The following is a 15,087-nucleotide window of genomic DNA, read 5'->3' on the forward strand; positions in this document are numbered from 1 at the left end:
TTTTTTTTACTATAATAATAAAGCAATATATATATATATATATATTTATATTTTTATTACTATCATAATAATAAATAAACATATATATATTTTACTATAATAATAATAATAATAATAAAGCATATATATATATTTTCTACTGTAACAATAAAGCATATATATTTTACAATAATAACAATAATATTAATAATAAAAAAGCATATTTATACATATATATATTTATTTTACAATAATAATAATGATAATAAAGCATTTTTTTTTTTACTATAATAATAAAGCATATATTTATTTTACTATAATAATAATAATACAAAAGCATATGTACATATATTGTTTTACAATAATAATAATGATAATAAGTTTATATATATTTTTTTTACCATAATTAAGCATATTTAATATATTTTTTTACAATAATAATAATAATAATAAAAAAGAATATTTATATATATATATATATATATATATATATATATTTTTTACAATAATAATAATATAGCACATATATACTGTATATATATATATATATATATATATATATATATATTTTTTTTTTACAATAATAATTAAACCACACATATATATATTTTACTATAATAATAAAGCATATTTCATATATTTTTTACAATAAGAATAATACAAATAATTATTTATATAGCGCCAACATATTCCGCAGAACTTTATAATTGCCAAGATACATTTATTTAGGAAGTCGTCAGGAATATGAGATTATTAATAATTCATTCTTATCAAATTTATTTCCACTTATTGTTACTTGCTATTTTAAAAAACGATTGGATGTATTTATTGTTTTCCCTTTAAGTTCATGTTTTTAGTGTAAATTTTATTTTTCTATGATTGTTATTTAACCTCATCATTGTATATGAGATTATTCTGGCAGTTTTCCGGATATTCGTCGGTCTGCTGAATCCGATTTTCATTAATTTTGGGTCCATTTTTCTCACGTGCAAAAAAATATATATTTTTCCATGATTTTCCTACCAAATAAACAGTAAAAAAAACAGAGGACACTGAAGTGACGCATGGATGGCACCAGAGCGCTATTGTTTTTTCAGGCACAGAATGGACACTTGGGTCTGCAAACAGCGACATAAACAGCTCATAGGATTTCACTCTTTGCGATACATACAGTGCTGGCCAAAAGTATTGGCACCCCTGCAATTCTGTCAGATAATACTCCGTTTCTTCCTGAAAATGATTGCAATCACAAATTGTTTGGTATTATTCTCTTCATTTAATTTGCTTGCAAGGAAAAAACACAAAAGAGAATGAAGCAAAAATCAAATCATTGATCATTTCACACAAAACTCCAAAAATGGGCCGGACAAAAGTATTGGCACCCTCAGCCTAATACTTGGTTGCACAACCTTTAGCCAAAATAACTGCGACCAACCGCTTCCGGTAACCATCAATGAGTTTCTTACAATGCTCTGCTGGAATTGTAGACCATTCTTCTTTGGCAAACTGCTCCAGGTCCCTGATATTTGAAGGGTGCCTTCTCCAAACTGCCATTTTGAGATCTCTCCACAGGTGTTCTATGGGATTCAGGTCTGGACTCATTGCTGGCCACCTTAGAAGTCTCCAGTGCTTTCTCTCAAACCATTCTATAGTGCTTTTGGAAGTGTGTTTTGGGTCATTGTCCTGCTGGAAGACCCATGACCTCTGAGGGAGACCCAGCTTTCTCACACTGGGCCCTACATTATGCGGCAAAATGTGTTGGTAGTCTTCAGACTTCATAATGCCATGCACACGGTCCAGCAGTCCAGTGCCAGAGGCAGCAAAGCAACCCCAAAACATCAGGGAACCTCCGCCATGTTTGACTGTAGGGACCGTGTTCTTTTCTTTGAATGCCTCTTTTTTTTCCTGTACACTCTATGTTGATGCTTTTTCCCAAAAAGCTCTACTTTTGTCTCATCTGACCAGAGAACATTCTTCCAAAACGTTTTAGGCTTTCTCGGGTAAGTTTTGGCAAACTCCAGCCTGGCTTTTTTATGTCTCGGGGTAAGAAGTGGGGTCTTCCTGGGTATCCTACCATACAGTCCCTTTTCATTCAGACGCCGACGGATAGTACGGGTTGACACTGTTGTACCCTCAGACTGCAGGGCAGCTTGAACTTGTTTGGATGTTAGTCTAAGTTCTTTATCCACCATCCGCACAATCTTGCGTTGAAATCTCTCGTCAATTTTTCTTTTCCGTCCACATCTAGGGAGGTTATCCACAGCGCCATGGGCTTTACACTTCTTGATGACACTGCGCACGGAAGACACAGGAACATTCAGGTCTTTGGAGATGGACTTGTAGCCTTGAGATTGCTCATGCTTCCTCACAATTTGGTTTCTCAAGTCCTCAGACAGTTCTTTGGTCTTCTTTCTTTTCTCCATGCTCAATGTGGTACACACAAGGACACAGGACAGAGGTTGAGTCAACTTTAATCCATGTTAACTGGCTGCAAGTGTGATTTAGTTATTGCCAACACCTGTTAGGTGCCACAGGTAAGTTACAGGTGCTGTTAATTACACGAATTAGAGAAGCATCACATGATTTTTGGAACAGTGCCAATACGTTTGTCCACCCCCTTTTTTAAGTTTGGTGTGGAATTATATCCAATTTGGCTTTAGGACAATTCTTTTTGTGTTTTTTCATTGAAGACAAATTAAATGAAGATAATAATACCAAAGAATTTGTGATTGCAATCATTTTCAGGAAGAAACTGAGTATTATCTGACAGAATTGCAGGGGTGCCAATACTTTTGGCCACCACTGTAGGCTGAAATCCAGATCAAAATCCAGAGCAAATCCGCCTGTGGATTCATCACAGATTTTTTTCGGCAGAAATGTAAATCCCACGTAGTAATCCCCTTTAATGCACTACCGCATGATATAGATTTTTTGGTTTATGAATGGAATGACTAATGACAGTGAAGACTGACACACGGGCTGAGGAATAGAAAAACCTATGGTTAAAAAGGGAACGTTTCCAAAGGATTCAGCTATTTGGCATTTTTTGGCCCAAAAAATATAATATGTAAGTAGTATAAAATATCTAAGTATAATCATAAAAGTAGAGTGAAAAAAATGTGGATCAGCAGCCACATCGGTAGTCCATGGCTGCCAAACCTCCTCCTACCTGCCGGCATCCTTGGCACCTGTTCTGATCTGTAGGTTGGGGGCAATGTCATTCTTTCACCTTGCGACAATGATGCTAATCAGGTGGGGATACCGCAAAGTTGGAGGATCGTAGGCGTCTGTTCGGGTATCTATGGACTACCAACATGGCCGCCAGAACAGGGTCCTGCAAATCTTTTTTGCTCTCCTCTTTTGCCGCTCCTCCATGGCGCTGTTTAGGCCCCGAGCTTCCTCTTCTGTCGGTGATTGGCTGCAGGGGTCTCATGTCATGTACGACCAGAACAGTATGTACAGAGCTAGTCAAAGGAATCTACATGGGAATAGGACGGGTGCACGAAACGTGAAGCCACAGACGTGGAAGTGAGTAGAGCTGCATTATCCCTTTAAAGGGGTATTCCCATATCCAAGATCCTATCCTAATATGTAGTAAGTGTAATAATAGCAAACACCTCCAATGTAGTATAGTTCTTCTGATTCACTATGTCACTTACCCCATGTGCAGGGCATTGCAGTAGCTTAGGTATCCATTGTTTTGATCACTCATATAGTGACAATTAAGTTAGTTATTAGAGGTCGTAACCATGACTATCTACTGCAATAGACATGGGGTAAGTGACATAGCTAATTAGAATAACTATACTACATTTCTAATTTGAGGTGTTTGCTATTATTATTATTATACCTACTACATAGGATCTTGGAAATGGGAATAACTCATTTGGGATCAGTGGAAAAAAATATATTTTTTAAAATAATCTATGCCTTACAGGATAATTTGGTGCAGAAGAAATTCTATAGAAATCAGATCTGCCTTGTGGGCACCAGCGCAAATATAAAAGACAGTTTTAAAAATGCAAAAACTGGGGACATTTTTTTTTTGGAAATGCAAAAACTGAGGAACTTAGCAGTTGCAAAAACTAAAAAGAGTAAAAATATAAAAGTTTTCTCTTCCCCTGCCCTCCCCATAAAACATACTGCTATCAGAAGACGCGGCGGCCATGTTTACAATGTCTGGAGGCTCCTGAAAGCTTCGTCTTACACTGCAGTAGATCTTGCTGTTCCCGGCCGGCGGCGCGGACACTTGGCGTTCCTCCAGTCCGTCTTCTCAGCTCCGTAACAAAACACAAGAATTTGCTTCCTGTTCTCACGCCCAAGAATAAGCATCGATATCCTCGAGGTTGTGTATGTGCCGCAGGTGGTAACGGACGCTCCGTACGTGCTCAGCTGACGGCGTCGTATAACACGGAGGTGTAAAATGTCCAAAAAAATCAGACACCCCCATTGTTCTGCGGCAGGACTGTGGGGGGATCTGATTACGGGCTGTATGGAAGGTACTTCTGCTCCACCATAAATGTCTTATAGTTAAAATGTAAGACCTCTGCTTGCTAACAAGGAATGGATTACACCTGCCCTTCTAAAAAGTCTTCGTATCGTTGGTACATAGATGATTTGCCAAGAAAAGCTGCAGTCAGACCACCGCGGGGGAAAGGTAGTATTACATGACGGCCATACTAGACTTCTCAGAGTGGTTCTGTCTCATAGATGAGGGTCCTGGGAGAGAAACACCCCCGCTATGATGTTTAGATGCCTATAGGGTATAAGAACTGGGGTACGAGCCCTTTAATTTGGCAGCAGGACAGTCAGGGCAAGTTATTCAGGCAGAGATCTTAAAAAAATAAGTATGGCCACAGCTCCATTCCGACAACGCATTTCAGTTCTCCATTTTCCCATAAATAATTTAATTTTTATTTTTTTTTACACACTGATCCCAAATCGGGTATTCCCGTCTCCAAGATCCTATCCCAATATGTAGTAGGTGTAATAATAATAGTAGCAAATTCCTCCAATTAGAAATGTAGTATAGTTCTTCTGATTCGCTATGTCACTTACCCCATGTGCAGGGCATTGCAGTAGCTTAGGTATCCATGGTTACGACCACTTACAACTAATTAACTGTCACCAAATGAGTGATCGTAACCATGGATATCTAAGCTACTGCAATGCCCTGCACATGGGGTAAGTGACATTGCAAATCAGAAGAACTATATTACATTTCTAATTGGAGAAATTTGTTAATATTATTATCATTCCTACTACATATTGGGATAGGATCTTGGACCCCCACTGATACACAAGTTGTCACCTATTGTTTGTATAGGGAATAAGTTGCAAAAGGTTTAAAAGTCACTGGTAGTATAGAGGAAGGTCAGCTGAGTCCTCCTCCGACCCCACTGATAACTTTTTTGACTTGTACCTCTTATAGAAAAAAAAATAGTACTTACCGTGTCCCACATGACAATATGGACATCGGTGCTGAAGGAGTTGTTAATGTGCTGCGTGATATAGAGATTCACAAAATCACAGAAATGGTGATACATATTCACACCTGCCACCGAAAAGAAAAGGATGAGATCTTTAGGGATTTAAAAAAAATATTCCTGTGCACGAAACAATTAAAGGTACCGGATTATTAGATATTCTGCATTACTGGACAGTTATGGTAAAGTCACGTCTTGTGATGAATTCCTATATTCTTCTGCAGTTTTTGTGCTGGAAACCCGGGCAGGGTTGTCAGATGTTGAATTAAAGGGTCTGTGTGCGCTCGCCCCCCTCCACTACAATCATTGTCTATGGGACTGTAGGAGATAGAGGCGATTCCCGACATCTCATAGAGAGTGCAGTCCCCAACATCATCTGTCTAGAGCCCCCATACACATTAAACCAGTGCAATGTGGAAAATGGCCCAAAATATGACCAACTGAACCAGTCCTTCAGTCCCCCGTACTATAAGACTAGCGTCGGCCGATCCCGCTGATATCGATGGAGTTGGCCGACGTTAGTGTAATGGTCAGCGAGCGATTTTCCACACTAGACTGGTCCGTTTTACAGAGTGTAATAGTTACCTGCGTCTAGCTTCATGATATATGTCGGCTTCTCGACGATCACGTCGCAGTGTCCGTCTTCTATGGGTCTGAACGTTAGCGAGGTGAATGTCTGCAGCTCTGCAAACCTGGAATCACAAGAAATGCAAAGAATTGCACAGCAAGTTCAATCAGGTATAAAACAGCTCCCAGACATAAAGTACAGGAGATCTACACATAGTGAAAAAGAGAGACCAGGGCAGGCAGAAGACAAAAAACATAGAACAATAATCACATAGGGGGCAAAACCATTCATTCCTTCCTCCCCTCCTATCTCTCTTCATCTTTCCTTCCCTTCCTCCCTACCTTCCTTGCTCTTTCCCACCCATTTTCCTTCCTCCCTTTCTCCCCTATCCATCCCTCATTTCCATCTTCTCTTCATCTTTCCCTCCCTCCCCTCTTCCTTCATCCTTCCCTCCCTTCCTTCCTCTTTCACTCCATTTCTTCCTTCCTTCCTCATTCCCTCCCTCTCTTCCTCATTCCCTCCCTCCCTCCCTCCCTTTTTCCCTCCCTCGCTTCCTTCCTGCCTCTTTCCCACCTTTCCTCGCTTCCTTACTCCCTCCCTCTTCCTTCCTCCCTTTCCCACCCTTCCTCGCTCCCTCTTCCTTCCTCCCTCTTTCCCTCCCTTCCTTCTTCCCTCCATTTCTTCCTTCCTTATTCATTACCTACCTCCCTTCCTCTTTCCCACCCTTCCTCGCTCCCTCCCTTCCTTCCTCATTCCCTCCCTCCCTCTTTCCCTTCCTTCTTTCCTCTTTCTCTCCATTCCTCATTCCCTCCCTCCCTTCCTCATTCCCTCCCTCCCTCTTTCCTCTTTCCCTGCATTCCTTATTCCCTCCCTCCCTTCCTCCCTCATTCCCTCCCTTCCTTCCTCTTTCCCTCCCTCCCTCTTTCCTTTCCTTCTTTCCTCTTTCCCTCCATTCCTTATTCCCTCCCTCCCTTCCCCATTCCCTCCCTTCCTTCCTCTTTCCTTCCCTCCCTCTTTCCCTTCCTTCTTTCCTGGTTCCCTCCATTCCTTATTCCCCCCCCTCGTCATTCCCTCCCTTCCTTCCACTTTCCCTCCCTCGCTTCGTTCCTCCCTCTTTCCCACCTTTACTCCCTCCATCCCTCGCTTCCTTCCTCCCTCTTTCCCACCTTTCCTCCTTCCATCCCTCGCTTTCTTCCTCCCTCTTTCCCACCTTTGCTTCCTCATTCCCTCCCTTCCTTCCTCTTTCCCTCCCCTCCATCTCTGTATACCTACCTATATATCTGCGTTTTTACCTATTAATCTCTTTCCATCCATACTAAAAATCGTTTTTGCAACTCAGTTTCATTATGAATTTTGCACCGTTTACAGGCTCTTTGTTTCCTGCACATTTGCCTTTTGCTGTGGTCTGTGGTCATAAATCAGCTGAGAGAAGCTAATGAAAACACAGATTTAAAAAAAAAAAAAAAATGAATGAGCTCACTGATAGAATCTCAGTTAACTCATTCTGCTGCTATCAACAGCCAATGTAACACTAAGGCTATGATGCAAAATTTGGAATGAATCTCAACTGCAAAAAATATTTTTTAGTCCCAAATGCATGCATTTAGTTAAGAAAACATTGTTCCCAAACCCCCCCCATACCTGTTATAGGTGTCCCTCAAGCCCCATTATTTCTAGGATCCATCATGGCTGCCAGCCAAAAGCGGCATCAACAGACCAAGAGGAAAACCAAGTGTCACCCAGGGCAGAAATAAGAAGACGACCCCCAGCGCTGAACATCTCTATGATTTCTCTGCTGAGAATCCTATAAGAAAGGATCTGTAGGAATCCGCTCGCCCCCAGTATTTCCCAAGGAAAAGAATTCTCCTCATCCTAAATATTTGTTCTGTCCCCCAAAAAAAAGCTGAATTAGCAATTCAGACAATCAATGGCTCCTAAAGCGAGACGCCGAGCGCTCCCATCGATTCCCGGGACCCGTGCGTCCATTAATTACAGCCGTCGGACTGTGATTTATATATGGCCGGAGTCTTAATTATAAGATTGGGGTTTTTGGGGGATTTTATAAAGGGAGAAATTAAGGTCACGTTCTATCGGCGCTGTTGAAGGCGAGTCACGTAAATCTGGGGAACGTGTATGGGCAACGGCGGCCACTTCCACCAATTACGGCATAAGGCCGGGATCAGACGGCCATATTGGTCCGGGCCTAAGTTAGGCTTAAAAAGGAGCTATGGTCACTCCTGACTTGTCTGGTTTAGCAAATACTTATATTCCCCATTAAAAAATAAATAAATAAATCTGGATCATCTTTTCTTAGAACTTTCTACTATTCCTCTGTTACTCCTCCTGGAAATGTATGAATAAATCACCAACCATTATCAAAAAGGTCCTGTCACTACAGTCAGCACTGATGGGACAAGAGGGACACGCCCCCAAAGGGTTAAACTCAATTGTCGATTTATTACTTAACTTCCAGGAAGAATAACAGAGGAACGGCACAAGAAAAGATGCTCCAGAATTGCTATTTCTTAGACGGATCAGGAGAGGTGTTAAAGGGGTGTTAAAGGCAGTAATAGCGCGTCATTTATAAAACACCATCAAGCAAAATCTGACCATTGGGACCCCCACATTGCAGCTGTGCTCTGGTATTGCAAATCTGTGGAGGTCCTTGAGGTCTGACCCCTGACAATGGCGTTTCCCGAAGGTTATACATACCAGGACTGCAGGGGGCTCTTTCGATCACTTTGAGAGAGCAGTTTCTGTGAGTCAAGGTCACAATGGCCTCCGATTTCACCTTCCCTTGTAAAATCTTCTCTAAATCTGTAAAGAAATAAAAATGTACATATATATATATATATATACACGTAAAATTTATATACTCAAAGCCATTTTCTCCCTGTGCAATTCACTTCACTCCCTGAAGAAGCGTAAGCGAAACGCATGTTGGAGGATACACAGCGATATATACACTGCAAACATTCCGAAAAACAAACTGAAGCCAGAAAATAGGAGGTTTTCTGCAACCGGAAAACCTGTTTAAATAGAGGACTGTACTTTAAAACATATCCGTCATGCGCCTTCCATCAACATCCAAAGGGGAATGTTACAAGATCGCTGCAACTAATCAGAGATTACTGATCAGCTGCAGTCTTCACATTTCATCTGAACAGAAAGAAACATCCTGTGGGAGAACATGGTACCTACCGAGTGGGGATTATAATTTTTTTTTACACAACCCTGGGCCCATAAAGGATATAACATTGGAACACCAGTTTAGTAAGGAGCAGTACAGACCTGTCTTGTGATCGTCTAGGACTTCTTAAGTCTAAATAGAGGTTGGTGGCTCGGCAATGCTGGAGGTGACTGGAACAGACCAAGAGAGAGTCTCCCTGGAAGAAAAGTACACGTCAGACAATCTGCATTAGCAGCAAGCAGAAGCCGTGCACGTGAGAATACAGACCATAGCAGCAAGCAGAAGCCGTGCACGTGAGACTACAGACCTTAGCAGCAAGCAGAAGCCATGCACGTGAGAATACAGACCTTAGCAGCAAGCAGAAGCCATGCACGTGAGAATACAGACATTAGCAGCAAGCAGAAGCCGTGCACGTGAGAACACAGACCTTAGCAGCAAGCAGAAGCCGTGCACGCGCGAATACAAGCCTTAGCAGCAAGCAGAAGCCGTGCATACGAGAATACAGACCTTAGCAGCAAGCAGAAGCCATGCACGTGAGAATACAGACCTTAGCAGCAAGCAGAAGTCGTGCATACGAGAATACCGACATTAGCAGCAAGCAGAAGCCGTGCACGTGAGAACACAGACCTTAGCAGCAAGCAGAAGCCATGCACGTGAGAACACAGACCTTAGCAGCAAGCAGAAGCCGTGCACGTGAGAACACAGACCTTAGCAGCAAGCAGAAGCTGTGCACGCGCGAATACAAGCCTTAGCAGCAAGCAGAAGCCGTGCATACGAGAATACAGACCTTAGCAGCAAGCAGAAGCCGTGCATACGAGAATACAGACCTTAGCAGCAAGCAGAAGCCATGCACGTGAGAATACAGACCTTAGCAGCAAGCAGAAGTCGTGCATACGAGAATACCGACATTAGCAGCAAGCAGAAGCCGTGCACGTGAGAACACAGACCTTAGCAGCAAGCAGAAGCCATGCACGTGAGAACACAGACCTTAGCAGCAAGCAGAAGCCGTGCACGTGAGAACACAGACCTTAGCAGCAAGCAGAAGCCGTGCACGTGAGAATACAGACCTTAGCAGCAAGCAGAAGCCGTGCACGTGAGAACACAGACCTTAGCAGCAAGCAGAAGCCGTGCACGTGAGAACACAGACCTTAGCAGCAAGCAGAAACCGTGCACGTGAGAACACAGACCTTAGCAGCAAGCAGAAGCCGTGCACGTGAGAACACAGACCTTAGCAGCAAGCAGAAGCCGTGCACGTGAGAGCACAGACCTTAGCAGCAAGCAGAAGCCGTGCACGTGAGAATACAGACCTTAGCAGCAAGCAGAAGCCGTGCACGTGAGAACACAGACCTTAGCAGCAAGCAGAAGTTGTGCATATGAGAATACAGACCTTAGCAGCAAGCAGAAGCCGCACATGGGAGAATACAGACCTTAGCAGCAAGCAGAAGCCGTGCACGTGAGACTACAGACCTTAGCAGCAAGCAGAAGCCGTGCACGTGAGAATACAGACATTAGCAGCAAGCAGAAGCCGTGCACGTGAGAATACAGACATTAGCAGCAAGCAGAAGCCGTGCACGTGAGAACACAGACCTTAGCAGCAAGCAGAAGCCGTGCACGTGAGAATACAGACCTTAGCAGCAAGCAGAAGCCGCACATGGGAGAATACAGACCTTAGCAGCAAGCAGAAGCCGTGCACGTGAGACTACAGACCTTAGCAGCAAGCAGAAGCCGTGCACGTGAGAATACAGACATTAGCAGCAAGCAGAAGCCGTGCACGTGAGAATACAGACATTAGCAGCAAGCAGAAGCCGTGCACGTGAGAACACAGACCTTAGCAGCAAGCAGAAGCCGTGCACGCGAGAATACAGACCTTAGCAGCAAGCAGAAGCCGCACATGGGAGAATACAGACCTTAGCAGCAAGCAGAAGCCGTGCAAGTGAGAATACAGACATTAGCAGCAAGCAGAAGCCGTGCATGTGAGAACACAGACCTTAGCAGCAAGCAGAAGCCGTGCATGTGAGAATACAGACCTTAGCAGCAAGCAGAAGCCGTGCACGTGAGAATACAGACATTAGCAGCAAGCAGAAGCCGTGCACGTGAGAATACAGACATTAGCAGCAAGCAGAAGCCGTGCACGTGAGAACACAGACCTTAGCAGCAAGCAGAAGCCGTGCACGCGAGAATACAGACCTTAGCAGCAAGCAGAAGCCGTGCACGTGAGAACACAGACCTTAGCAGCAAGCAGAAGCCATGCACGTGAGAACACAGACCTTAGCAGCAAGCAGAAGCCGTGCACGTGAGAACACAGACCTTAGCAGCAAGCAGAAGCCGTGCACGTGAGAATACAGACCTTAGCAGCAAGCAGAAGCCGTGCACGTGAGAACACAGACCTTAGCAGCAAGCAGAAGCCGTGCACGTGAGAACACAGACCTTAGCAGCAAGCAGAAGCCGTGCACGTGAGAACACAGACCTTAGCAGCAAGCAGAAGCCGTGCACGTGAGAACACAGACCTTAGCAGCAAGCAGAAGCCGTGCACGTGAGAGCACAGACCTTAGCAGCAAGCAGAAGCCGTGCACGTGAGAATACAGACCTTAGCAGCAAGCAGAAGCCGTGCACGTGAGAACACAGACCTTAGCAGCAAGCAGAAGTTGTGCATATGAGAATACAGACCTTAGCAGCAAGCAGAAGCCGCACATGGGAGAATACAGACCTTAGCAGCAAGCAGAAGCCGTGCACGTGAGACTACAGACCTTAGCAGCAAGCAGAAGCCGTGCACGTGAGAATACAGACATTAGCAGCAAGCAGAAGCCGTGCACGTGAGAATACAGACATTAGCAGCAAGCAGAAGCCGTGCACGTGAGAACACAGACCTTAGCAGCAAGCAGAAGCCGTGCACGTGAGAATACAGACCTTAGCAGCAAGCAGAAGCCGCACATGGGAGAATACAGACCTTAGCAGCAAGCAGAAGCCGTGCACGTGAGACTACAGACCTTAGCAGCAAGCAGAAGCCGTGCACGTGAGAATACAGACATTAGCAGCAAGCAGAAGCCGTGCACGTGAGAATACAGACATTAGCAGCAAGCAGAAGCCGTGCACGTGAGAACACAGACCTTAGCAGCAAGCAGAAGCCGTGCACGCGAGAATACAGACCTTAGCAGCAAGCAGAAGCCGCACATGGGAGAATACAGACCTTAGCAGCAAGCAGAAGCCGTGCAAGTGAGAATACAGACATTAGCAGCAAGCAGAAGCCGTGCATGTGAGAACACAGACCTTAGCAGCAAGCAGAAGCCGTGCATGTGAGAATACAGACCTTAGCAGCAAGCAGAAGCCGTGCACGTGAGAATACAGACATTAGCAGCAAGCAGAAGCCGTGCACGTGAGAATACAGACATTAGCAGCAAGCAGAAGCCGTGCACGTGAGAACACAGACCTTAGCAGCAAGCAGAAGCCGTGCACGCGAGAATACAGACCTTAGCAGCAAGCAGAAGCCGCACATGGGAGAATACAGACCTTAGCAGCAAGCAGAAGCCGTGCACGTGAGAATACAGACATTAGCAGCAAGCAGAAGCCATGCACGTGAGAACACAGACTTTAGCAGCAAGCAGAAGCCGTGCACGTGAGAATACAGACCTTAGCAGCAAGCAGAAGCCGTGCACGCGAGAATACAGACCTTAGCAGCAAGCAGAAGCCATGCATACGAGAATACAGACCTTAGCAGCAAGCAGAAGCCGTGCACGTGTGAACACAGACCTTAGCAGCAAGCAGAAGCTGTGCATATGAGAATACAGACCTTAGCAGCAAGCAGAAGCCGTGCACATGAGAATACAGACCTGCTCACGTGGACCACAGAGGACTTCTGCTTCAGCCTGACGCTCCATGACATATCCAAAGTCTGCCTGCCTCCAAAATACTTCTTGAGCGCCCTCCAAGTTCCTCGCCCTGGGGAAACCAGATCACATGAATCATGAAATAACTGCCGGAATAACTACTTGTTATGTATATTTCTCATGAGCCAAGATATCCGTGCCAAAATCTCTACTGAGTGCCCGTCAGAATAACAACAAAAAAAATTCTTACCTCTTTTTTTTTTTAAGGCATTTCCTAAAAAATGCTAAACAAATGAGTGCAATTGTGTCTCCATTTGACAAGGCTTTGGACAGTATCGTGCCAGATAATCTCTTTGTCCTCCACCCTATCGGTCACCGCTGAACACTTCTGCAGAGCTTTTTTCTAGAAGCTGCCACTAGGGAGTAGCGAAACATTCATGATGTTGCCAATTGATGACGTATCCTCGGGATAGGTCATCAATATCTGATCGGTGGCAGTCCGGGGGGGTCCGACACCAGGCATTTCCATTGCACCAATGTAATGAAATGGAGCTGAGATGCAGTAACTGAGAACGCCCACATCACTGTGTACATCTAGCTGTGGGGGATGCTGGATGTCTGACCACCACCGATCTGATATTAAGGTGTCCTTAAAAACACCTTTAACCAGATTACTACCGAACACCATCCCAGAAAACACTGCTATACTTTGCTGACATAACTATGCATGGGTGGCATTTTCCTCACTCTGCAGCTTACAGGTGGCACTGTTTTCAGGGGTACTATGCTGGCAATGATGAGAGTGTCTTTGCATATTTTTACAGTATAGCGCCTGTACTTAGGTGCACGGTATGGCAGGATAATCCATAAATATATTTGCACTGACTGTATCTATGTATAATGTTGCATTCAAAATTTAATTTGCAAATTAAGAGCTTTTTATGGCGTGTTACTCATTAAACAGAAGGTTGTAAAACAAGCACGTACCAACCAGTGTCGAGCTCGTGGCAGGCCGGGTAGCTGAAGCGACGATCCTTCCTACACGACTTCTCATAGCCCCAGCAGGAATCTGGTTGCATTAGGTATTCCTGTAAAATACACAACCTGCTGATCTATAAACCTACTTTACTATAGTCTACGGGTGCATAAACTGGAGCAAAGTGCAAGGTTATTGCTATAAGCAGAAAGGGATAAGTGGAAACAGATTAGTTTTGGAAGAAGTTTTAAGATATGAAGTTTTTTTATGGGGCCAAAATCCACATCAAAAACCTCTACTGAGTCATTTTGCAACAAGATTCCCAATGAGAAACCTCATTAATAGCGCACATTGCAGTTTTATCCCAAGCGAGGTAGAAAAAAAATAATCTTTTGGCACTTTTATCGCTTTTTCCTGCTGAAACTTTCCAAAAAAAATCACCCTATTGTTATACCGCATGTCAAAAACTGAAAGAAGATAACGTAAAAAAAAGCATGTTCTTCTAAAACTGCTCCAAAAAAGAACGGGTTCTTTTACATGTGGATTTTTGAGCCGGAAAAATCCATGGCAAAAAAAAAGTTCAATGTGTACATACTCCTAATAGTTTAACTCTTCAGGGTAAGTTCACACAAAGTTTTCAAGAGAAATCCACTTCAGTAATCCATGCATTTTTTTTTTTTAACAAAGTTTTCAGATCTGACGCTGTTAGTTGAAGAGTTTGTTGATGCAGTTTTAAACGTTTTTAAAGTTTATTCCCCTCCTCCACATGCGTTTTTTTTTTTTGCAGCCTTTACATCAAAAAAGTGACATATCAGTGAGGAATAAAACTCTCAAAAAAACTACTGTATGAATAGCAATGTGGATTTTCCACTGACGTTAATAGGAAGCGCATTTGAAACAGATTTTGATGCAAATCATCTTCAAAATCCACATAAAAAACTCACCCTAAAAGGCAATGTGCTCACTGAGTCTTTTTGCTGAATTTTTGGAGCGGAACCTGAGCAGAAACTTTTTCAACGTTTTTCAGCAATTAGTAGAAGGATTTGGAGAGTTTCTACTCAGTC

At 43.5% G+C, this 15,087-nt stretch overlaps 1 protein-coding gene across 3 annotated transcripts in view; it reads right to left on the reverse strand.

Moving 5' to 3' along the window:
* The window catches only part of EOGT (EGF domain specific O-linked N-acetylglucosamine transferase), a 39,582-nt gene that overhangs the window by 21,587 nt on the left and 2,908 nt on the right, over positions 1-15,087 (reverse strand). For all 3 annotated transcript variants that reach the window (XM_073644717.1, XM_073644715.1, XM_073644716.1), the window contains exons 3-8: positions 14,035-14,135; positions 13,051-13,159; positions 9,325-9,419; positions 8,746-8,850; positions 6,051-6,157; positions 5,430-5,533 (exon numbers count right to left, since the gene is read on the reverse strand). In XM_073644717.1, the coding sequence (XP_073500818.1) occupies positions 5,430-5,533; positions 6,051-6,157; positions 8,746-8,850; positions 9,325-9,419; positions 13,051-13,159; positions 14,035-14,135 (621 nt within the window). The remainder of the gene's footprint in view (positions 1-5,429; positions 5,534-6,050; positions 6,158-8,745; positions 8,851-9,324; positions 9,420-13,050; positions 13,160-14,034; positions 14,136-15,087) is intronic.

This window comes from Phyllobates terribilis, unplaced genomic scaffold (genome assembly GCF_046119375.1).
Source record: "Phyllobates terribilis strain yellow unplaced genomic scaffold, ASM4611937v1 Scaffold_8__6_contigs__length_399053987, whole genome shotgun sequence".
NCBI classification, from domain to species: Eukaryota; Metazoa; Chordata; class Amphibia; order Anura; family Dendrobatidae; genus Phyllobates; species Phyllobates terribilis.